The sequence below is a fragment of the Muntiacus reevesi genome, chromosome 21 (assembly GCF_963930625.1).
Source record: "Muntiacus reevesi chromosome 21, mMunRee1.1, whole genome shotgun sequence".
Classification (NCBI taxonomy): domain Eukaryota; kingdom Metazoa; phylum Chordata; class Mammalia; order Artiodactyla; family Cervidae; genus Muntiacus; species Muntiacus reevesi.
The window spans coordinates 10,562,420-10,587,334 of NC_089269.1; the positions used below are offsets into that span (position 1 = coordinate 10,562,420).

The window sequence follows — 24,915 nt, forward strand, 5'->3', positions numbered from 1 at the left end:
GTGTGCCCAAGAAGACACCATGTTAAGTTGCTTCAGTCGTGTCTGACTCTTTGCCACCCCACGGACTGTAGCCCGCCAGGCTCCTCTGTCCATGGGATTCTCCAGGGGAGAATACTGCAGTGGGTTGCCATTTCCTTCTCCAGGGGACCTTTCTGACCCTGGGATCAAAGCTGAGTCTCTTCTGTCTCTTGCAGAATTTCCCCAAAGTTCCAGAAAAGAATGTCCCGTTAGTGTTTTTCCAGAAGGGACACTGAACTTCCTGAAAGAACATCGGTGATATTCCTGAGTTGATCAAGACTATTAATGGCCACTGCTATAGCTTGTCACTCTGTAATTACTTTAGGGTTACTTAAAAATCACAAATGTGTTTTGTGGCCAGTTTCGTTCATAACTTCTCTGTGGAAGGATACATCTGTTACATCAGTGATATCTGAGCTTCTCATTTTCTAGTATCCAGACTTCAGGATGGATATGGACTTTGACTCATATGCAGATCATTTGAACCCCATTGCTGAAAGCAGTGTGCTGCTGTGGTGTCAATTTGCTATTGTTATTTTGTCCCAAGAATGCGAGGCTGGGTGGGGAAAGAAGCAAGGGTGGTTACAGAACTGAAATTTACAGCTTCTGCTAGTGGTCTTACAAGCGCTGAGTAGACAAGTAGCATTTTACTATCTTGTTACGTTCTACCCCCTCACCAGACTACACCCCCTTTTCAATGAGACTGCCCTCTTCCAGCCCCCCCCTCAAGGACCAATAGGTGAGGGAACAGTGTCTGCAGCCCTGGAGGCAGCCGAGACAGAAATTCAGTGCCAGGGCCGCCCTGAAGCCCAGTTTGCCTCCTCCCAGCATGAGCACACTTAAGATTGCTTTGTTTCAGATCTGCCCAGTGCTTGAGTGGAACTCTCTGCCTGAACTTAAAACACTGGGAGGGTTTTCAAGGGCATTTCCAAACAGACATTACTCAGTGTTGATGAAAGAAGGCATGGGAGTTGTCTGCCAAATGTTAAAAGCTAAAGGGAATACTTAAATTTGGGTTGTACCCACCCAGGTCAGATTACAGCTAAGTGTGGCATGTAGACGCTTGCAGATGTGGAGAAAAACTGATAATATTTCTTTATGGAGAGTTCCATGACTGTAGATTTTTTCCCCCAGGTTTTGTGTGTGATGTTATTCTTAAAAGGAGTCTTAGGATGTGCCACATTGATTTCTAATAAAATAGTTACTTTATTTCATCAAATTCTAAATTACTTTTAACGATAAATGATAGCACTATTTTATATAAATTTAATAAAGAATGAAGTTGCTGATTCATGACACTGCTTTTGCATCCCTTGAGGCTTATGAAGGAGCTTCCTTTTACCCAGGATACATAAATGCTACATGATTTACTTTTTGTAAAAAGAGATGATTTTGTTTTTTTAATAAATTCTTTGTTAAAATAGCTTTAAATTTAAGAAAAGTTACAAATGTAATAGAATTTCTGTGTACTTGATATCCAATTTCTCCTATACTTCACATATTGTATTAGCATGATGCATTTGTCACAACTTATCACCCAATATTGATACATTATTAGTGTTAAGTCCGCACATGATCTGATCTCCTTTGTTTTAACCAATGATCTTGCTCCGTTCCAAGGTCCTATGCAGGATATCACACTACCATCTAGTCATGTCTCTCATAGACTCAGTCTCCCAGGCTTTCCTTGGTTTTGATGACCTTAATGGTTTGGAGGAGTTGTGGTTAGGTGTTTTGTAGAATATCTTTCAATTTAGTTTTGTCTATTGTTTTTTCTCATGTTTAGACTGGGTCTTGGGGGAGAAAGATCTATTAATTTTAAAAAATAAATAAAAGGAAAATAAGCAAGAGAAAAGTTAAATTCCTTCTAAATGTCTTCACCTTGGGAGTCCAACCCTTCTGCCTCACCCTTCAACTCAAGAGCTATCTGAAGTCTTGTTTTTCCACTACACGACTGCATGCCAGCATCAATAGTGATGAGACTGTGTTTTGTGATCACTGCTCCCCTGACTTTCCTTATGAATTACGGACCCTCTTTGCCATTTTGGAAGCTGTCACTTTCTTGACTTCCCTGGAAGGTGTCAGGCAGTGACTGCAAGGACCCAACTCTCCCTGGTCAGTGTCCCATGCCACTGACTGGAAGACGCATTTGAGAGATTTTCAAAGCAGAGGAGTGGAGGAGAGGACTATGTCTTAGAACGAATGAAATATGGTGTTCTGAACTTTTAACGTGTCTGCAAAAACTGTTGTGTATTGAATATGGTCAAATTCCCATTTGGGGTTCAGACACGACTATGTTGATGTTACGTCTCCAGATCACATTTAAACCAGTCAGCTCCCACTTGCTAGGTTAGGAAGAAATGGAATCTGTCTTCCTCAGGACTCTACCGCTGCTCCCACAGCTTTCAGAATCCCAAGGAGCGGGAACAGTCCCGTTGGTGGCCCACCCGTCATCCACATGCCACGTGGCGTCATTCCGTTCCTGGCCGCCTCGCCTGTAGGAAGCCCTGCGGGGCTGCTCTCCCACTGGCGTGTCAGGCGTCTGCTAGGCAGAACCCCCACATGGCGGGCACAGCTGCTCCGAGCAGACCCCTCTGGGAACAGGCCTCTGGCTCGGTGCCTCAGATTCTCCTTGCTGGGTTTCCAGGGCAGCAGCTCAAGGGTCTCATTCTCCATGCAGAAGCATTCCTAAGACTCCATCTCCCTCAGGGGAGCAAGAGAAGATTTCAGCCTCCACTGGGGACGCAGGGGAAGTTGTCTCTCCCCATCTCTGGGGATGAGATGAGGATTAAGCCTTAGTGTTCTTTTCACACCTCCAAATCCCATTAGAAACAACCTGCCTCTCTTTGATTTGCAAATCAAAAAATTTAGTTACGGACAAAAGGTATTTATGGACTGTCTCTAACAGCCTCAGAGTTGGGAATTCATTTTGATCTTGAAACTTCTCTCTGGGCCTTGAAGAATGCCTGAGATGATGTCTACCTTCCCTGAGTGGGTCCAAAGGGATCCAGATCTTTAAAGCACAGTAGTGACAGCAGCAGGGACCTGGTCCTCTCCTGCCAAAGCAAAGCCTGCTTGCCCTCCATGGATCAGGACGCTCACAGGAGGCTTGCCAGCCAGCTGCCACTAGCTTACAGAGAAGGTGGCTCTTTGTGCCTTATGATTTCGGGGACAGAGGGAAGGAGTTAGGAAGGGCACTGGGCTGAAAGATTCCTCCCACTGGTTGTTGATGCCCTGTGTTTATTTAGTAGAGGACATACACGTGTCTTTTGTGTAATTAAAACAGAACAGGTCATGAGTGGGGGTACTGTGTTAATATGAATTCACTCATGCTAAGTTGTAAATAGTTGCTTTGTGATCCTCTCTAAGAACAAATGAAAATAAGATTGATGAGGACAAGCATATTCGCTAAAGACAGCTTGAAGCAAGACATAGACATAGAAGTTTGTGTCTGGGGTCTTCATGGGCAAGTTTGTTCTAACTCACAATTCTCGAAAGGTTGGTTTTAGGTGTAAATATGCCAGTAATCCTTCTAATCCACTGACTCATTTTGTATATTCCTGCATCACTGGAGTAAAAGAACATGAAATATAGTTGGTTACATCATTCTTTGTTTACTTACTAACCCATGTCTCAGGTACTCAGTAAAAATACTGAAGCAGGTTATAAAAATAAAATCATGGTGTAATACTTAAAAATATTTCATAATAAAATGGACAATAATGAGGGCTGAATGTTCTGATAAGGTTCAGGAGAGTTAATCAACAGAAATGTATGTTTAGGGTCCTGAGTATTTTTTAAAAATGTGGTTCAGATATTTTATTATAATTTATCATATTGAGGTATTCCATTGAATCCATATTAATCAAGAATTGATGTCAAATTTTGTCAGATGTCTTTTCAGCAGTTGTGGAAATTGATGCTTTTTTCTCTTTATATTACAGTCCTGGAATAAACTGCACTTGGCTGTAACGTATTATTGTATTCTATGCTGCCAGCTTCAGCTTGTCAACATATTTTATGGGATTTTTTTGCATTGATATTTGTGAGCAAGTATTGTTAAAGAAAAACTATTCAGTGACACTTGTTAAAGATGTTAAGGAAGACTTTATTGACAGGGGAGGGGGCTCTCATGATAGGTGTAGGGACCACCACAGTGGAGTCTTGTAGTGAGGGAGAGAGGTTGGACTCAACTCCACATATAACAAGGGCAGCATGGGAATTCTAACTACGGAGCTTCCCAGGTGGGACTAGTGGTAAAGAACCTGCCTGCCAATGCAGGAGATGTAAAGAGACCTAGATTCGATCCCTGGGCCAGGAAGATCCCCTGGAGGAGGGCGTGGCAATTCACTCAGTATTATTGCCTCAAAAATCCCATGGACAGAGGTAACCTGGCGGGCTACAGTCTATGGGATCACAAAGAGTCAGACACAAGTGAAGTAACTTAGCCTGTACACATTCTAGCTACTAAGGAGAGTGGGAGGAAATGGATGGAAAGTTAATAAAAGGAAACATGAGCAGTCAGGAAGGATTCTGGCTCAACTGACCTACCAGGGTTCTTGATGAAGGGAGGCCAGGGTGACCAGATATCATCTGTAAGATGGTGGAGGATGAGGAATTTGGATACCAAGTGTGATCAACCACGGAAGATGGGGCATTCTGGCTAAACCTTTTCAGGATTCCTGCTCAAATCGGACAATGTAGAAATGAACCCAGAAGCCCAAAAGTCAGAGCCTAGTAGAGCAAGAGCTCACAAGAGCCTGATTAGAGTTTGATCGAGCAAGAGAATCTTGCCAGGATAGTGTGTAGTTTTATTTTTTGTGAAATTTTTGCATTTTAAAACTTTTACTTGTTTTAAAAACTTAGGTTTGAACTTCTTCCTTTTAAAATATGTTCTCAGGACTCTTTGGACACAAAATTCACCTTTTAAGAAATCATCATCATGATTTGTTTTTGTTTAGTCGCTAAGTCGTGTCTGACTCTTTTGTGACCCCATGGACTATAGCACGCCAGGCTTCTCTGACCATGGAATTTTCCAGGCAAGAATACTGGAGTGGTTGCCATTTCCTTCTCCAGGGGATCGTCCCAGACCAGGGGTCGAACCTGTGTCTCTTGCATTGGCAGACAGATTCTTTGCCACTGAGTCACCTGGAAAGCCCACCATCATCATAATAGCTAACATTAAATTAGGACTTTGTGTGCATAAACATAACTAAAAACCCTATGAGCCCAGGTATTATGATTTTTCCCATTTTGCACATGATGGACTGGGTGCATTGATGTTAAATATTTTTCCTTGTGCTAGCAACTAGCTGAGCAGGATTTGATTGCAGGCTCCAAGGTCCATGCTGTTATGCTCAAAAATTTAGTTTGTCGAAAAATTGTTTACCAAAAAAAAAGGCATAGGTAAATACACTATTTTGTTCAGGTCTGTTACCTTGAGGATCATCCTGGTTTATTTTATGTTTCTTTTGTGGAAACTTGCATGACAGGGAAAAAGTCACAACAGCATTCTAAAGCAGTGTGGCTTGCAGTGCAGATGTCCCTAAATAAACATGTGAGAACTAGGATGTTTTAAGTAGAGTGATTATGAAACGGGTATTTGCATTACCAAAAAATCTAGGACTTTATAAAAGATTTCAATAATAGATTTCCTTAAATAGGAAGCTGTCCTTATCCTCTACCACAAGGCATTCAAAGTATGAAGCAAATTAGGTTTAATTAGTCTGCAGCATGGTATAGGCTTAAAAATCATCAGGAATGGGAAGTTTGTCAAGTTAACTGCATTCTATACAAATTAAAATTTCTTAATAATGTGTATTCTCTAAATAAGGAAGTAGTTGATTTGGGCATGTGTTGCCAGCATTTCTGATCAGGGTACAGAGTATGTATTTCCAGACTGCTGCAGATCCATAAAGAACTTCATAGGGCAGAACAGAAATAGAAATCTTGTTTTCCAGTTGTTCTGTTTTTCCATGTCTGTGTTCCCAACTGAGTGCAAAGACTGCTGAAATACATGGATTTGGAATTTCTTATGAGCAGCGAGAGCCAGCCTATGCACCCAAGTCCCAACATCTGTTCCAATTTGTAATTGGCTGTGACAGGCTATGCTGTATGCAGAACGACTGTGATCATAACCAAAATCACTTTTAAATTGCTCATGTAACCGTATGGTTTCTCTGCGTGTTGTTTTTCTAGTATTTCAGGTCTTTTTTTAAAATGACCAAGGCATAGTTGAATTAACATGTATCAAGGAAGGAAATTAAAGGCTAACTCTAACAGACTCTGCCACATTGAGAACAATTTAAGAAAAATGCGATTTAGCTCTTTTTTTCCTAGAAGTGAGTTCAGAGACTTATTAAAAGGACATTTTGTGAACAAGATTAAGGGAGCTACATAATTTGCAGGGCCAAGTACAAAATAAAAACACAGGGTTCATGGTTCAAAAGTCAGAAAAAAATATCATTAAAGGTACTAAAATATAAAGGTTTTTTTCCCTTCCTTCCACAGTTTCTCTCTCCACTTGTTATGGTGCTATTTTATTTGCTACTGCAGGTCATTTAAGTCAAGAAAAATTAAGAGTTTAAATTATTAGTCTTTCTTTAAATAATGCAAAGCTAGTTTTAAAGGCAGATATAAGAGCCTTTAGGCTTCCCAGGTGGCGTTAGTGGTAAGGAACCTGTCTGCCAATGCAAAAGTTATAAGAGACACAAGTTCAAGCCCTGGGTCAGGAAGGTCCCCTGGAGGAGGGCGTGGCAACCCACTCCAGTACTCTTGCCTGGAGAATCCCATGGACAGAGGAGCCTGGCGGGCTACAGTCCATGGGGTCGCAAAGAGTCAGACATGACTGACGTGACCTAGCATGCACGCATGTGAGAAGCTTTAGCTCCTAAGCAGAATCACTGAAGCGACACAGTATGTATTTTGCAGTTCCTACATGCATGTGTACTTTATTCTTGCCACACTAGTGGAGAGGCACAGAGCTGAACTTTTGATATACGCACATTTTACTAATACTCGCTGCCTTCCTCTTACTGCTGAGTGAAGAACTGAGAAGAGGAGGAAGCAGAGGCTTCTCTAGGTTTCTCTTTCCCTCTGTGTTCTAACTTTCATTGTCAGTGGCTGGTTAATACAGGGAAGGAACATGAATAAGTGAGCACGTGATAGGATTCTTTGGTCATTTTTGTTTTTTAAAATGTCGTTCCCTTCTTTCTGCACTTGAAGCAAGTTCTGGTTCAGATGGACAGTGTAACCTCACAAGGATGTGAGTGTCCCTTCCACAGTCCCTTACTGAGTCGTAGATGTAATACGCTTGCCTTATTTGGCCTTTGACTCTCAATGGACTCCCACACGTCCTTGGCCCTTTGGAATGCTAATGGTCACCTCGAATGCTCTATGTGGATAGAAAGAAGTGCAGACAGGCGTTATTGTTTCTGTCGTCCCTGCTCATGCTCCCTCATCCCATTGGACAACTTACAAAAGATGAATTCAAAGATAAAAGTATTAAGGATTTCAAGAGGGTGAAAGCAGGATATTAAACCAAGAATGGGACCCTTCTGAGCTTGGTTCCCTATGTGACTGTACATTGTTGCCCATGAGGCTGACCTGGCCCCACTGACCTTATCTACAAACTGGAATGAGAATGGTATTTGTTCAGTTAGCATTGCCATGAGGAGTGATTAAATTATGAATATAACAGCACATAGAAAGTACTTAATACTCAGTAGTTTCTTAATACTCATATTGTGCACCATGGACCATAGCCCGCCAGGCTCCTCTGTCCATGGGTTTCTCCAGGCAAGAATACTGGAGTAGGTTGCCATGCCCTCCTCCGGGGGATCTTCCTGACCCAGGGATCAAACCCACATCTCTTATGTCTCCTGCATTGGCAGGTGGGTTCTTTACCACTGGTGGGCCTGGGAAGGCCACTTATATTGTTGTATGTCACAAATAAAAATCAGGAAATGGTTATTACATTCCTACTAGAAACCTTGACTTAGGTTGAGCTTTCTTTATATAAGTTCCACTAAGCAAGCTCTGCTTTCAAACACATGAGGCTCTGAAACCCTGCTTTATCTGTGAATGCTCGTGTATCTGTGTTGTAGTCTTTAGGCACCAATGTGATTGATGAGCAAAGCTCTGAGGTCAGTTCAAGAGGTTATCTGGTTAACCTATTTGCAGTGGTAATTACTGCAGCAGGTTTTAGCAAACAGAGCCATGTGAGGTGTCCAGGAAAAAGACAAAGACTTGAGTTATTGAATGTGATTGAATGCCAGGTTGTCTCTGGCTGAAAATGAGATCAGCCCTGTAAAGCCTTGGGCAGAGAAGGCCTCTTTTCCAAACACATGGAGAGGAGATATTTGAATGAAAACAAACCAAGATGTGAGCTCTGTCTGAGCAAGTAGGAATGAACTGTGATTGACGATAGCATCCAGATGAAGTTCAGTGTAGAATGAGTTCCAGGATCCAAAGTTACTGAAGAACTATTGTAGATAATACCCATCAGTCAATCAATTAATCCAATAGAGCTGCTTATAAAATGCTGTTTTTTTAATGCCTGAAGTGTTTTGGCTTATGTATATATACACTGCATAAACCAAACATTCATCTTGGAAACATTAATTTAAAAAATTATTTGATAAATTTTCAGCCCTTGATTGAGTTAGCACTTATTTATTGTCTAAATATCATTTTACTTCAAACCTAAATTTTTTTTATTTTTTTTACTGTCCACATTTTTCAGTGTTTAAAAAAAATTGTTCAAATGCAGTTGATTCACAGTTGTGTTTAATTTCTGCTGCATAGCAAAGTGACATACATATACATATATATTCATATATATTCTTTTTAAGTTATACATGTATATTCTTTTTCATATTCTTTTCCATTATGGCTTATCATAGGATATTGAATATAGTTCCCTGTACTATCTGGTAGGACCCTTTTGTTACTGTTCAATACGTTTCAACAAATACACCCGTGTAACCTAAACTTATCAAGATACCAGCCCACAAATTTCCTGCAACAAAACCTAAATATTTTAAAGAGATTCTCTGTTTTCCATCAGTATATTTATGTGGAAATTACACCAACTTAAACTGTGACTTTGTTTTAAAATTTTTCATGAAAATGATTGGAGGTGATACAGGTTGAAAAATTATGCAAACAGGATAGAAAAAATAGGATATTATGGAGAATATTCAGATACCCAGGAAATGAGCAGTTTCAGATCCTTCAACAGTTGAGACTCACGTGTCCTGTGCAAGTATGATTTTCCTTATCTGATTTTGAAGCACCATTCTGATCTTCTGTGAGGAGTAGGATTACAGATGAGACATTATCTGATTTAAAAAAAAAAAAAATCTTTGCAGAGAAAAGGACTATTGAAAATGTGCAATGAAATCTGTGTCCCTAGCATGATTCTTTTAAGACTTCTCCCCCATTCCTGTCCATGAGGTTTTGAAAATCTGGATTTAATCTTCACTTGAAAAACTTAATGGCCTGAACTATCACAGGAAGTATGAACTTTCCGAATGCACTCTCACCCACCAGTTCTGTGGTTACAGTGACTAAGGCCGGGGAACGTTGAGTCAGGAGTGGGTGTGCTGTCATGAAGGCTGCTTGTTCACAAAGAATCTTACTGATAAATAATGTTACCATTTCCAGATGCTGAGCCTAAATATCTGATCGTCGTACGGCCCGCTCCTCCCCCCAGTCAAAAGAAGTCATGCTCAGGTATTTTTGTTGATTCATTATTATTGTTAACTTTAAACCATGCCTTTTCATCTCTTTTCCACCCATGGAGACCACGCGCCTTGGGGATGCCTCAGGAAGGTAGGTTAGAAGATGTATGATGCCCAGCAGTCCCCTGAAAACAGATAACCCTGCTTGGGAAGTAGCGTAGCCTGGTTGGGAGAGGCTCCTAGGGTCTTATCTGCCCCACCACATACAAGCAGCAGGGGGTTGAGGCAAATTCCTCTCTACGCCTCTGTCCTGCTGCATGGTAGGATCTGGGCGAGGATGAGTTGAGTTCACGGCTGCAGAGGACAGTCTTGGCCCAGAGGAAGCGCTTATTTAGAGTTTAGCTTCTTTTGGCTCCCTCTCTGTTGCAACGTGTGAACTAAAGCCTGCTCTTGTGTCTTTCAGATTTTTAGGGCAAAATGTGAGATCTAAACTTTTGAAGGAAACTTGACATTTCAAAAGCATAACTCATTTACATGTGTGTTAAATGAGTTGGGACTTGGATTTTATTTATGCCTCCAAACCACTTGTATTTAGTCAGACACAGAAAACGAGATTTCTTTCATAAAACAGCAGTGTAACACCCATCTTCCCAGGGCTAGGGAGATGTAAAACAGGCAACTAGATACCATGTGTATAAAAAAGCAGAAATATTTCTATATGACTAAGGAAGGCGTTGTCCCAATTTCACGGCTAAATTTTTTTCTCAGATCAAATAAGCAAGCCCTTGCTATTAGGAAGGACTAATAAAGCTGTGAATATGCTTTTAATATCTTAGGTTACATCTTCCTAGTCTGTAGATAGAGTTGATCATGGTGCTTTTCTTTTTCATGTTCTAATGTGAACTGTTCTCAAAATAATTATTCCCTAATCATATTGACCTTTTACGGTACACGGGATGCCACACAGAAAGAAGGATCTTTCTCAAAGGGATGAGACGTGTTGGGGGAAGGTGCAGATACTGAGCAAATGGGCCCTTGCCAGCTATGTATTCTGTATCCTCAGTGGATCAGCCAAGCCTGGTCACCAAAAACCGGTTGCTGCGATCCTCTCCCCTTGAGGCTTCTGTTGGTTTCCTCTTATTTTTTTAAGAGAAGCGATAAATGGTTAATTATTTTGAGAACCACAGATCCTTTTACTTGACCTCTTATAATATCCCAAAGCACAAGGGAGATTTCAATCAGTACTAAAAACATACTAGTGATCATTGCCCAAGAAGCTTTCCATACACTTGCAAAGAAAAGTACTCCAATATTTGAAGACTCTATTTCAAAATATTTAATAATAACGTCGAGAAGCATGAGTGTGGTTCTATGGGATTCTGGCTTCATAGTCACTGAACGTTTTCTGAATATGGTCATAAAACAAATATGCAAAAATGAGTAACAAAAGTCAAAAGAGTGATTATACCTTAATAGCAGTTTATAACTTCATTTGTGGGCTCCTTAGATTATTTTTCACTATGTGATGACCAACTCAGGAAATAGTTTCACCCTGATCAGGCTATAATACCCCACCTTTCCTTTCAGGCAATGGATATAATTTTTGTTTTTGTAATCTACATTGAAGAGTGATGTAATGAGTAATGGATTAGCTTCCATTAATTTTATATTTGTATCTGCACATAATTTATAAATGATTAAATAATTAAAATTGAAGATCCAAACAGTGAACTTAGTCATATAAACTTTAGACTCCTTGAGGAAGGAAAAATGTAGTTTTTCTAAATGGCATTCCCTTCATACATTGTGAGATAAACTAGTGATGTAATAAAAAGAAAACTAGAAAACTAGATTACGATTCAGGAGACCTGGATTTGAGTCTTAACCGTGCTCTCATTGTGACCTTGGACAACCTTGAAATTACTCCAGACCTTATTTTTCGTCTATAAAATGAGACAATTATATGAGTGAAAATCAACTCAGGGATAGAAAAGACAGCTTATCAGAATCACATTATCTCAGATTCTAACCTGCCCTCTTTGGAGGCCAGACCTGAACCCGTTGAATCATAGTCAGATAAGGTACTATTACAGGTAAACAGGAAAAATTTATAGAGAAGTATAATTGCATGTTTGCAACCAACTAAATAACAAACATCCTTGAAAATTATTTAAGATATCTTTTTAAAAAATGCATCTATGTCACAGTGAAGTAACTGACCACCACTAGATCATGTATATTCTGGTCTCAGAGGGCTTTTCTGCCAGAATAACCATGAATACAACTCAAACCTAACAGAAGTAACAGGCACTCCTCCTTTTCACTGTCCTCCTGTTCCTAAAGTTTCAAATATTTTTGAAAAAGCAAATATATACCCTCACATATACTTGAAAAGAATCTAGAGTGATTTATCAGAATCACACTTGGCATTGCCCAAATCCGATTAGTCTTGTCAGAATAACTGCTTCCTATATTATTACTACTCTTCCAGCAATATTAAGAATGCGTGCACCTTTTCTGTTTCAATACTTACTGTAAAAGAAAAAGAGAGACAGGTCATTGAAATGCTCTGACAAGAGATTTTACACTTTCAAATAGTTAAAAAAAAAAAAAAGAATATAACCTTCAACCTAGATGGTAAGTTTTCTAAGATGTGTCTAAGTGTGAAACTAATTCACAGTTTCAGGGAAAAAATAAGAATACATTTTATCTTGTCTGTAAAAGAAAAGTAAGTGTATATATACCTATATGTGTATGTGTGTGTGTTTATTTCACTGGTAATAGCCAAGACCTCCATGTTCATCCTTGGCCCACAAGCAAATAAAAACTAGGAATGGATATAGTTTATATGCATAGACACATACCTGTAAATCTCAAAAGGGTATTTCATTTGATTCTTGCTTAAATTCATGGGCAAAGCATTATTAATATTTGTGCAGTATATAAAAAGAAAAGGAGCTTAATGCTTTCACATTCTTCATCATCTTACTAAATTATCTTTGTATATTTTACCCAAATCATGAAAATATGCTAAATGCTACAAGAATTAACCTGTCTGTTCCCTTTGTAGGTAAAAAACGATCTCGCAAACCTCTCCAGCTGGTGGTTGGCACTCTGTCACCAAGCTCAGTCTTCCTGTCCTGGGGCTTCCTCATTAACCCTCACCATGATTGGACACTGCCAAGTCAGTGTCCCAATGACAGGTAATTCACCACTATGGAAAATTTTATTTTTCATCTGAAAAGGATGGGTAAATATCAGGGGCATCAGTATCTGCAGATCAGCTATTTGCTGGAGAGCTTGTTCTAGGTTTGAGGAGAATGAAGACACACTCATCACAGCCCCTACCCTTCAGGAATTACCATCTACCTGAATAGAAAACACATACACATATTTTTTTCTTTCCAAAGGAAAAAACAGAAGGAAAAATAAGCCAAATAGTAAGTGGGGTTATCAGTAATAAGTGTAATAAAAATTCAGAGGATAAGGTTGAAAGCAATTAGGAGAGACTGTTAAAAGTTGCAACATTTGATCCTTGGTTTGAAAAAGATGGATCTTTGGTCTGCCAATTGATAAAGTGCTAAAAACACTAATTCTCTCACTTTGGTCCCTAAACCAAGTAGCATCAGCACCAGCATCATTTGGGAACTTATCAAAAATGGAAATTCTCAGATACCCAGACTTACTGAATCAGAAACTTCAAGGGTGGGGCAAGTAATTTGTGTTTTAACAAGCCCTCCAGTAGATTCTGGTCCCCACCTAAGTTTAGAGATCACTGGCTTAGAAAATTGGGGAGAGGGACACATGGAGAAATGTAGGTCAAGGAAAAGCACCTTTGGAAATGAAGCCACCATCTTCTTGGTAGAACAAAATAAGAAAAACCCAAGTTTATTTTTAAATCACTGCCATTTATCCATTCAACACATAGAGGTGGCATTGTCTATGTATTGGGCACTGTACTAAATGCTGAATCATGATTCTAAATTGGGTATAAGGTGATGTTTGCTTGTCATAAATATTCACTACAGTAGCTTCAAAATTCAAAATTTTGCATCTGACAATCAAAATTTTCAAGCTTCAACCAAAAGGAACATTTATTTTAAAAGGTATTTTATTTTAAATACTCAAAGTGACTTTAAGATTTTTAAAATTAGTTTCATCCCTTCTCTAAAATAAAAGACTTCATTATGAAAATATAATTTAAACCCAGTAAAATGTACAGATCTTACGTGTACAGTTTAGTCAGTTACAGAAAAAGTATGTAACCATGTACTGTACAATCCATTAAAAAATTTTCTTTCATCACCATAGAAAGTATTAGAGAGTTGCTCTAAAATTCCGTGTAAACAAAATCATAAGTTCTCCTCTTTCTGGGAAGAGAAGAACTTTCTCTATATCTTATCTCTTTCTCTATCTCTTATTTATTCAGCATGTTTTTTGAGATTCATTCATGATATTGTAAGTTCATGAATAGTTCACTCCTTTTTTATTTCTGAGTATTATTCCATGATGTGAGTATTTCAGAATTTTTTGATCCATTTTTCTTGCTGGTAGACACCTGAATTGTGTCTTGTTTTTGGTTATTTTGAAGATAAATTTTATAAACATTTTTGTATAAGATTCTTGTAAGCATACTTTTAATTTATCTTAGATAAATATCTCTGGAGAAGGAAGTGGCAACCCACTCCAGTATGCTTGCCTGGAGAATCCCATGGACAGAGGAGGCTGGTGGGTTACAACCCAGGGGTCACAAAGAGTCAGACGTGACTAAGTGACTAACATTACACTACTAATACTAGATAAATACCTAAAAGTAGAATTGCTATGCCACAGGGAAGATGTATTTTTTTTTTTGGCCTAATTTTCTGTTTAAATTCCCACAGGCAGTGTATGAGAGTTCTGGTTGCTCCACATCCTCACCAGCATTTCATGTCATCAACATTTTTCAATTTAGGTATCCTAGTGTAGTTATATCTCATTACCATTTTAATATATATTTTTCCCTTGTACTAAATATATTGAAAACTTTTTAATATACTTTTTGGCCAAATGTCTATTTTTTTGTATTGCTTTATTTCTTTTTATTTGTCTAAATTGGACAGAAAATAAAGAGTTTTTAAATGTTTAAGTTCTCAAAACTACCATTCGTATGACTTTGATTAGGAAATCTAAACTAAGAAAGAAAGAAAGAAATTTTCTTTCACATGCCCATAGTTCTGAAGGAAGAAGTTCTTTGAAAAAAGCATGTAGAAGATAATGCCAAAGCTAAAGTTTTTAAAAATAATTTCGAACTGTTTCGAAGAATCTGAAATATTCCTTATTTTACCCACTGCTAAACCTGAAACTTAACTTTGTTTGGAAATGGACTCCTAAAAGAACTTACTTTCTTAAGGTAACTTTGGTTTCTAATGAGTTGGTACAGGGTGCTAATGCTGAGAAAACAAACATCTGTGGGTCAGTTTCTTTTTCCTTTTCCTTTTTTTAGTCTCTTGTTAAGAAAGAAGGAAAAAAAGAAGGGAGGGGAGGATTGGGCAAGAAGAAAGGAAGCGGGAAGCAAGAGTTGATACTCTTGTAACAAAACATAACTGATTTTAACGGTTACTCAACTTGCTTGATAAATCCATAAGGTTCAGTAAATTGCCAATTCCTAGAACAGGATTTGATATGGTTTCCTCCCTGTCTTCAAGCCTCCCCGTCTTCAATTTCACTTGGTTCTCCTGACCCCTCCACAAAACAACTTATCTGATGATTGATTCTAATTGACACATGTTGTCATTATATGACAGCAAAATTCGATCATAAATATGGAGAAGACAGAGGAACAGATACCTGATGGAGCTAGAATTTTTATCCAAAGTGGTTGACTTGAAGGCCCCAAGCTATTGAGACCACACGTGCACCTCACCCTCTCACTTCCTCATCCAGGCACCCTGGCTTCTCATCAAATAGGTGGAGTCATGCCCGTCAAATCACAATATTTAAAATAAATATTTCTGCCTAGAATGAAGTTTCATAAAAGATTCAGTAATGACATGTCAAGATGTTTGCCAGCTTTCAAACCTGAGTGGGAGGATCGAAGTATCCTTGACAGATATAGGAAATTGTTAGACATGACTAAGAATGAAGAGCAAGGAATTAAATCTAATGACAAAAAGAAGCATTTGGAGTACTTGTGAATTTTATTTACCCATGCCTCCTTTCTCCCCAGTTAGAACAGTTAATAAAGACTTGACATTTTAAAGTCGTTGTAACTATTTGAGAAAAAATAATAGTCTTTATTTAAAAGCTCTGGAATTACAATACATATTATAAATACCCAAATAAATCCACCAGAACAACTCAGCTAGTGTAATTAGAAGCACATTTGGAGAAATCCACCCTCATATGATTATGTAGATTTTTTTTTTTTTTTTTTTTTTTTAGACTTTAGACTAATCCAGTAGGTTAAAATAAGCAATAATAGCTATAGGGAATGATTCCTTCTTGAAAATCAGATTCAGACAGGTCAAGTTTTCCTTCAAGAGTGTATTTTGACAGTCATTGGAACCTGAATTCCCTCAGCTTGCTATAGGAACGTCACTGGTATCATTTTAATCCACTAACTCTAATATTTGGCATCATGTGTAAAGTTTCTGAGTTTTTAGAAACAATCATTTCACATTGATTTGTGTCACTTCATTTATCCTATGCAAAGGCAAATAATTTGTTGGAAAATTTTTTTTATTATACTTTGATTTTTGACTTTACATATCAAAGCTCTATTATGGTGAGTTTCCAATGAGAAAATCCCTGTTTTTTTGTTTTATTTGTTTCAAGCTTGGAAATATTAATGCAATATCACTTTATTCTTGGTGGTATGTTTCCACTCCTATTCCCATAAGATCCATGTGGGGCTCCCATATTTTTAGAGCCTTTTCTGAGTTCACATTCATTGGAGAGTAGATATGCTTAATTTACATGTTTTATTCTTAATGGGCTTTGAAAGGAAGAATGCACACATTTGTCCTTAATATATCTGAGGTCAAAAGAAAGCTTTCCACTTGGCCCAGATGAGAAGTTAAAACCACAATTTATTTCACCATGAATAGCATATTCTTTCCTTCCCATGTTTCCAGCTTGTTAAAGTGTTTAAGATTGCCTTAGTTTTCACTCCTTTGCCAATTTGTTAAAGCTTTATGATTCGTTTAGAAATCATTTTCACATTTTCTAACGCTTTCACGTTGTACTTTCTTGCTCTGAATGTAGAGTGAGGGTCCTCCTTGTTGGCTGGTTCAGAGCTGACTCTTGCCTCTTTTTTCTTTATCCCAAGTTGTTAAGTGAATATTTTTGAGGTCTAAGAATTCTCACTTGACTGAGCCCTGTGCCTCATTGCCCATTTATCTTGCCATGTAAATTTTAAGCTCAGTGAGGACTGGGACCACAGGTATCGTAACTATCATTGTTTTCCCAGCACCCGAGCCAGCCTCGGGTGCATATTAGGCCTTCAGTAAATATATACTGAATGAATAAATAATGAAATCTCAGCATTTTCACTTCTATGCCTTACTATTACTTCAAACATAGGACAAAATTGAATTCATACTTTTCTCATGAAATATCAATTCCCTTGTTTTTTTATTTTCTGAAGTATCATAATTTTTTTTACTCTCCCTAATATGATACTTCATAAATTTAAAAATTCTTCATTTCCTATAGGTATTGAGGCTCTGAGTTACACTGGTTTTGCCTTTGAGAAGTATCCACATTAGTATCTTTATCTTCTACTTTTCCATTTCTATTTCCATGTCAACAATTTCAGTCTGGGCACCTTACCCTGAATCCTAGGAATAGCATCTGGGCTACTGACTCTGACTCTTTTCATGTCCCAGTCCTTCCTGGTTTCTGTAATACTGAAGAAAATTTAGGCAGTCTACCATTGGCTCACTTTTTCTTCATTAGCTTTACATCTCTTCTGTTTTTACCAAGGAGCAAGTTTCTGCCTTCAGACAGTGCTCATCATTCTGTTCCTTCTATATTCTTTGCTCTTCTGCATTTTCCTCTTCACTGACATTTGTGCCCTGCCTCTTCCTTACAAACATGCTCAAGATTTCCCTACCCCCAAACAACATATTTTCTGTTGACCCTGTTATAGCTTCCAGGCTACTTTTCATTCTCTCTTCCTAATTCCAGAATTTCTCAAATTAATGTGTGCTCATATTCTTGATTTCTTGACCACATTCACAGTTTTTATTCCTTTTCACTGGCTCCCACCCTTTTTCCATTCCACTGAAACTTCTCTAGGTGATCATCAGTGTTCAATTAATTGCTAGATCCCATAGATATTTTTATCAGTTCTTATTCTTTTAAATCTCTCTGTGGAATTTTTGGCCATCCTCTCATTATTGAACTCTTTCTTCCTTTGAAATTTTATTTAGATTTTACTCTTACTCCCTTTCTCTTCTCTTTTGCTTACTTGTTATCCTGGTTCTCAAATACGGATTAGAGATCTATCCTTGGATATCTCACCTATATATCCTCCTTATCTCAGCTGTAAGCCATGTCTTTAATTATCATGTCTATATAGAACAGTGATACTCAAACTTTGATATACTTGCAAATCATGTGGTTCAGTTCAGTTTAGTCACTCAATCGTGCCCAACTCTGCAACCCCATGGACGGCAGCACTCCAGGCTTCCCTGTCCCTTCCCTGTCCATCACCAACTCCCAGAACTTGCTCAAACTCATGTCCATCGAGTCGGTGATGCCATCCAACCACCTCATCCTCTGTCGTCCCCTTCTCCTCCCACCTTCAATCTTTCCCAGCTTCAGGGTCTTTTCCAATGAGTTGGTTCTTCACATCAGGTGGCCAAAGTATTGGGGTTTCAGCTCTTCTTAAGTTTGAAAATTGAGTTTTGAATTTTATTTACACCTTCCTTGGTACCCATATCCTATAAGGAGTCTAGTCTCATCCATTATTTTGTAGAAATATAACTTTGATCTGTTTCTTTTCCCCTGCTCCATTGTATTTCTTCCATGATTCACTCCTTTGTTATCGCATCTGCTGCTGCTAAGTAGCTCAGTCGTGTCCGACTCTTTGCGACCCCATGGACTGTAGCCCACCAGACTCCTTTGTCTGCGGGATTCTCCTGCATTGGCAGGCAGATTCTTCACCACTAGCACCGTCTAAGAAGCTGGATTATCTCATCTGGATTATAACAAATTGAGATTCTTCCCTCCCGTTTTTCTCTAATTCTTCCACTGCTGATAAATCTAGCTTCCTTCATTACTCCTCAACTTTATTTTCCTGTCGAAGAATCTCCCCCCAGGTTCCCACTACCTGGTTAAAGAAAAAAATCACAACATTTCCCTAAGAATCTGTCTCAAGGAATCTGTGAGTCGTTCTCCTGACATGAGGCTTGGATTTGGCCCTGTCCTTTCCATGGATCTGGGTAGCATGCCATGCTTCCAGTCTACCACTGGGATGGGATTTGCAATGTGACCGTTTTATAAGTTCAGGCTGCAGAGGGCCATACCCAACCGCCCTCAGCGGCTCTGCTTTTCATCCTGCCTCCTTTAGATGTGTTCACATGTGCATCTACCGCCCTCCCTGTTCTGTGAGCTCATAATTGAATTAATGCCTGGTGTCATACTTGTCTCCTATCACACACACAACATAGAGTCACACTTTACAGAGGTAATTCTCAACAAATGTACAAATGAACAGGCAAGTGGAATGTCCAAAACTAGATTTAAAAGTCATCTAGCCAGTCCCTTCAGTCCTCGAACTTTCTCTGAAATCTGTAAAATGGGAGTATTAATAGTCATCTCTCATAGAGATGTCAGAATTAAATGAGACGACACCTGTGAAATGTGTGCAGGGGGCCAGGGGAGGCGCAGGCTGTGGGCCGGAGTCAGAGACGAAGGTCCTTGTCCACATAGTGGGTGGACTGTCCAGACATCAAGGGCGAGGACCTCAGAGAAGGGAGGCTACAGGCAGACCAGGGTGGGGGCAGTGGGGGTGCGGAAACACAACTTTTAGAAGGATGCTCTCCGTTGGGCCATACCAAAACCTCCCCTAGAAGGCATGGATAGAATCAGGTAAACATTCTTGCATAGAGGTTGCAAAAAATGATACTGATACTGAATTTGCTGCTAATCTTCTTGTGTGTGCTTTTTTTGGGTTACCTTGTATTATGGGATAATTGCCACTGCAGATAAACTGTTCCATTTCAGATAGCACTAACATCACTAGAGATGTCTTTCTGTTGTTGAACTTACATCAGGCAGCAGTAAGTGATAAAGAGGTTTTGGAAATGGTTTCCAGTTTGAGAATTATTCCAAGAGTCCAGAGATAGTAAGGGCCTGGACTGGGCCTGTAAGTGCTATTCAGGAGTAGAGACAAGATAAGTGTGAGAGGTATCATCACTCAGGAGTAGACACAAGATAAGTGTGAGAGGTATCGCTATTCAGGAGTAGAGACAAGATGAGTGTGAGAGGTTATCACGCAGGGAGACATAGCTGGACTTGAAAACAGAGTGGACACAGGGGAGAAGGAGCATGAAGACAACAGGAATAGGAGCACATTTGAGAATGATGAGTAGATTTTAAGGTCGTTGTGAAACTCACAGATGATTAAATCATTGGATTTGATCATGAGGTTTTACTACACTAACAGGTCAGACACAAGATTGCAAAGAGATTTGGGCATTATGAGCAGTAAGAAAACAGGAAAAAATAGATTACTTTGGAGAAATTTGTGTTAAAAGGTAATGACAGGAATAAGAAGTAAATATTAGTTTTAGTCTAGCTTTGATATAATGGAAAATAGTTGAACAACTTTTTGACTCAGAGAAAGTCTCGAAGAATCAGGAGAAAGGATGCAGAGTGGATGGAATGATAAAATGGAATAAAATTACCAAGACAGTTATTCTTAGAAGGGAGAACCCTAAAATTGGAGAGGGATAAAGAGAGAGTGAAGGAGGAGAGCGAGATTTTGAGAAAAAGAGGGAGAGGGCAGATTTTATATCAAGAGTCACAGTCTAAGACTGGCAGTAAGGATGTTGACAATAGGGCATCAATAGTGTCCTTTGGTATGAAGAGAGCAGAAAAAAAAAAGTGATGTGTGGAATAGATGTTGTAGGAAATACAGTGACTAATCACATAGAGATAAAAGAATTGCTAAAAAAAAAAAAGTATAGAAATTCCCCAATACCCAACCATGTGCATCAATCCAGGCTAGTCTGTAAAAGGACTAGACTTATTCTGACGTTATTCAGTTTCTTCACTTAGTAGAACTTGATGCCAGTTACATCATAAATTTTATTTATGATATTTCTACCTCTGGGGTTTCTAGCCTGAGTTCTGCCTCTGAATTTCATTAGAAGAGAATGTCTTATTTGTAGCTAGAATAAAATTTTAGAAACAGAAAGGATTCAGTGATTGTCTAATCCAACCCCCATTCTTCAAAGTAGAAAATTGACGTGTAAGTGGGCAAAGAGACTCTCCAGAGGGCATGCTACTATCTTGCAGCTGAAAGAGATCCAAGCCAAGCCACTATCTGCCTTCTCCATTACATTTGAAGGAATTATGGTATTTTTTTAAGTTATAACAATGACTATTGTCAGTTTTGGACTCTTGGAGAGAGCCAAGCACAGGATATTGCCAGCTGAATCAAACACCGCCCTCAACAGTTCCTAACCACTTAATTGGGATGTGAGATGTCCTTGTTTCTAATGTCCAGTTGCTGGTCAGGCTTTCCAGAGGTCTCCTCTGATGACATTCACTGACTGCTACCTCTGTCTTTAATAGACTTGCTGCCTCTCCAAGCACTTGTGCCCAAATTTGATTAACCACAGAAAAAAGTGCAGTCAACGTTTGATCCTGGATATCCTCAGGCAATAATGGGAAGTCTCTGATTGTATGGAAGCCTTAAGTAATGCTAAAAGAACTTCTGATTCCTTTTAATTCTCTTCCATTCGGATTTTTTTTACCTTCTCTTTGCATCTCCTTTTGCAAGCCCTGCAGTAGAAAGATAGTCCAATGTCATACACATGGTGTTAGTTTATGGTCAGGAAACAACCCTTTTCCTGGCTTTGCCACTCATTCCCAGGCTTGAGACACTTCCCAGCCCCTCTCTTTCTTCTCTAATAATTCTTGCTCTGCTAATTTCAGAATTTATTGTACAGAAACATGGAAATAAATTTAAAAATATCTGTAAGCCCTTTGGAAATGTACCACATAGACATTTCTTGAACTTGCCTTCCATTTGCATTGACTCTATGAGAATGCTGAGATCTGGTAAGTGAAGCCTTATACAATGATATATTACAAAATACAGTTATAGATATAATGGCTTAAATCAGTATTTTTTTGGTGATTGAGTCATTGGCCATTTACAGCAACTATATTCTAATTATAGAATGACTCTATGAGTACCAAAGTATCCATTCTATTTGTTTTGTCACATCAATTTATTTCCCTCCCTCAGCTCTAGTCCTATGTAACAAAGATTTGGAATGACAGACTACAACTCAAGCAGGCAGGATTTCTTAGCTCCTGTCTCATTGAAGCAGGGATTCAAAACAACAGACTGGTTACAGCTCAAGCAGACAGATATTTTATTAAATAGATAGCGGATACTACACTCCCAAGACACGAGAGTGGGTAGACCCTGAAGGAGTGGCCATGATCCCGCTTGGCTTCCCTTTTTTACTGCATCTTCTCCTCTTGGTTCTGCCCTGTGCAAAATGCAAATGGGCATACACTTAAGGCCAATCAGGGAAGGGGGCATGTCTGGGCACATGCAAAATGGGACTGACACATATTCATCTACATGAGAGTTTTGATTGGCAGCTGCAAGTTACATAACAACAGGCTCTATTGCGCATGTCTTTCCCATAATTGAGTCTGTTATCATCAGATGTCTATATGTATAGAATATTTATGAACCCTTAATGGGCTCCTGGCTGCCTAAGGTTACTTCAGGACACAGCTGTGCATCAAGGGGGCATGTGCCAGAGTTGGAGAAGCCCCTGTGGTTAATTTGTATCCACTGTGCCTAGGGTGAGAGAAGGCAATGGCACCCCACCCCAGTACTCTTGCCTGGAAAATCCCAGGGACGGAGGAGCCTGATGGGCTGCAGTCCATGGGGTCGCTAAGAGTTGGACACGACTGAGTGACTTCACTTTCACTTTTCACTTTCATGCATTGGAGAAGGAAATGGCAGCCCACTCCAGAGTTCTTGCCTGGAGAATCCCAGGGACGGCGGGGAGCATGGCGGGCTGCCGTCTATGGGATTGCACAGAGTCGGACACGACTGAAGCGACTTAGCAGCAGCAGCAACGCCTAGGGTGCATCTGCAGGAGTTGGGAGAGTATCTGTGGTTATTTTTGCAGCATATCTCTGAGCTCTCCTGGGTGTGTCTGGGGTGGGGTTTAGGGATCAGCTTGCATCCTTTTCTGCCAGGCCACCGCTGGCTGCTCAGGCCTAACTTCCGGCTTACAGTTCCATAACATATACGGAGTACCTACTCTGTGCTAGGTTGTGCAGTATATTTACCATAAGGCCTATATTTTGCTTTAAAATCAAGAAACTATGCGTTACCACTTTATAACTATGTTTTTTGTTTATGATCTTTTAAAATGTAGAACTTGCCTATATTATACAATTATCAATCAAGCCAGTATTGATGAGGGAACCTAACTGAAGCCAAGAAGAAGGCCTAGCTGCCTGCACTTTTATTTTTTCTACCAAACTTGGTACAAGAGAGATTATTTAGAATGCTTTGTGATCAAAATAGAAAAAAAAGTACAGGCTAGATTTTTTTTTTAACATAGTCTTAGAATATTTCTACCTGATTTTATTCCTAGGAAGAGGATATAAAATCAAATTTACTGGGAACCCTGGAATCCCCAGATTATCTTTGGTAATTCTATAAGCATTGCCCTCTACCTCCACCAGATCATGCAAGCAGCTGAGAAATGTATCCAAACTCGAGATGCAAAGCTGTGCTGGCCCATCTGCTCTAATTTTAGTTTTCTCTGCACTTCTCTGGAGTCTTGTAATAGCCAAGGCAGGGGGAAAAAAGCAACAGAAATTCCGTATGACATACTTGTCAACAAATATGTTTCATAACTTGCTGTTGATGGTCCAACTCACAGGACACAGAGGACTAGTATTCTATAACGTTTGTTCCCAGTAGCAGTTGGCGTTTTGGCTGGAACTGCCTCTCCACTTGTTTTGTCTTCTTGACTTTGGAATGGGGTATGGAGTCCAGAGAGCTGCTTTATCTAGGGAGAAGCAAGCTAGTGAATGATTCCAAGCATTTCAGTAGTGTGTAACTAGTAAGAAAGCAAACTGAATGTACAGATCCACCCCTTCTGTGTGCTTAGAAAACTATAACCCCCTTGCTGACATCATGGGTGTGCAACTCATGCAGTTACACAGGTTCTCCACTTAGAAAGACCGTTCTTGGTTTAATGCTCTGCTGTCACTGTCTTAAAACTCTTAATAATTCTTGAATAAGGGGCCCCATGTTTTCATTTTGCAACCAGCTCCACTATTTATGTAGACAGTCCTGACCCTTATTTCTAGAGATTCTGGATAATTTTTTTTTTCATATTAAGAACTTGTGTCTGGCGCTTAGAGGGGATATAATAAACAATTTCAGCCTGGGTAAATAAGGGACTTTAGGGCTTTAAATAAAACAAATGACATAAATCTTAGTCCATTTAATTTTGTGGGACGAGGAGTGGGGGAAAGATACTAAATTTTGGAGAAAAAATTGATGACATGCATCATTTTGTAGTTTTCTTTTTCGTAATCTGCTTATAGAACCTATTGGTATTGATACATGTAGCCCTTCTCATTGCTGTGTCTAAGAGCAATATACCCCCTGTCCTGATCTGTCCAGGCTCCCCACTTAGGGAGGCTGTTCAGAAAGAGCCAGAGGAGCTTTTCCTTCTTTTCTATTTCCGCCACTGTTGCTGGTAAACATCACTGGCTAGATGACACTGGGCTGGCAAATACATGGGGAAACAGTGGCTGACTTTATTTTTGGGGGCTCCAAAATCACTGCAGATGGTGATTGCAGTCATGAAATTAAGACGCTTATTCCTTGGAAGAAAAGTTATGACCAACATAGACAGCACATTAAAAAGCAGAGACATTACTTTGCCAACAACGGTCCATCTAGTCAAGGCTATGGTTTTTCCAGTAGTCGTGTATGGATGTGAGA

General features: G+C 39.3%; 1 protein-coding gene across 1 annotated transcript in view; it reads left to right on the top strand.

Annotated features, from left to right (window-relative positions):
* ABI3BP (ABI family member 3 binding protein) overlaps positions 1-24,915 on the top strand; it is a 265,954-nt gene that overhangs the window by 85,457 nt on the left and 155,582 nt on the right. Inside the window, exons 3-4 of the mRNA XM_065913797.1 lie at positions 9,685-9,753; positions 12,772-12,904. Of these exons, the coding sequence (XP_065769869.1) occupies positions 9,685-9,753; positions 12,772-12,904 (202 nt within the window). The remainder of the gene's footprint in view (positions 1-9,684; positions 9,754-12,771; positions 12,905-24,915) is intronic.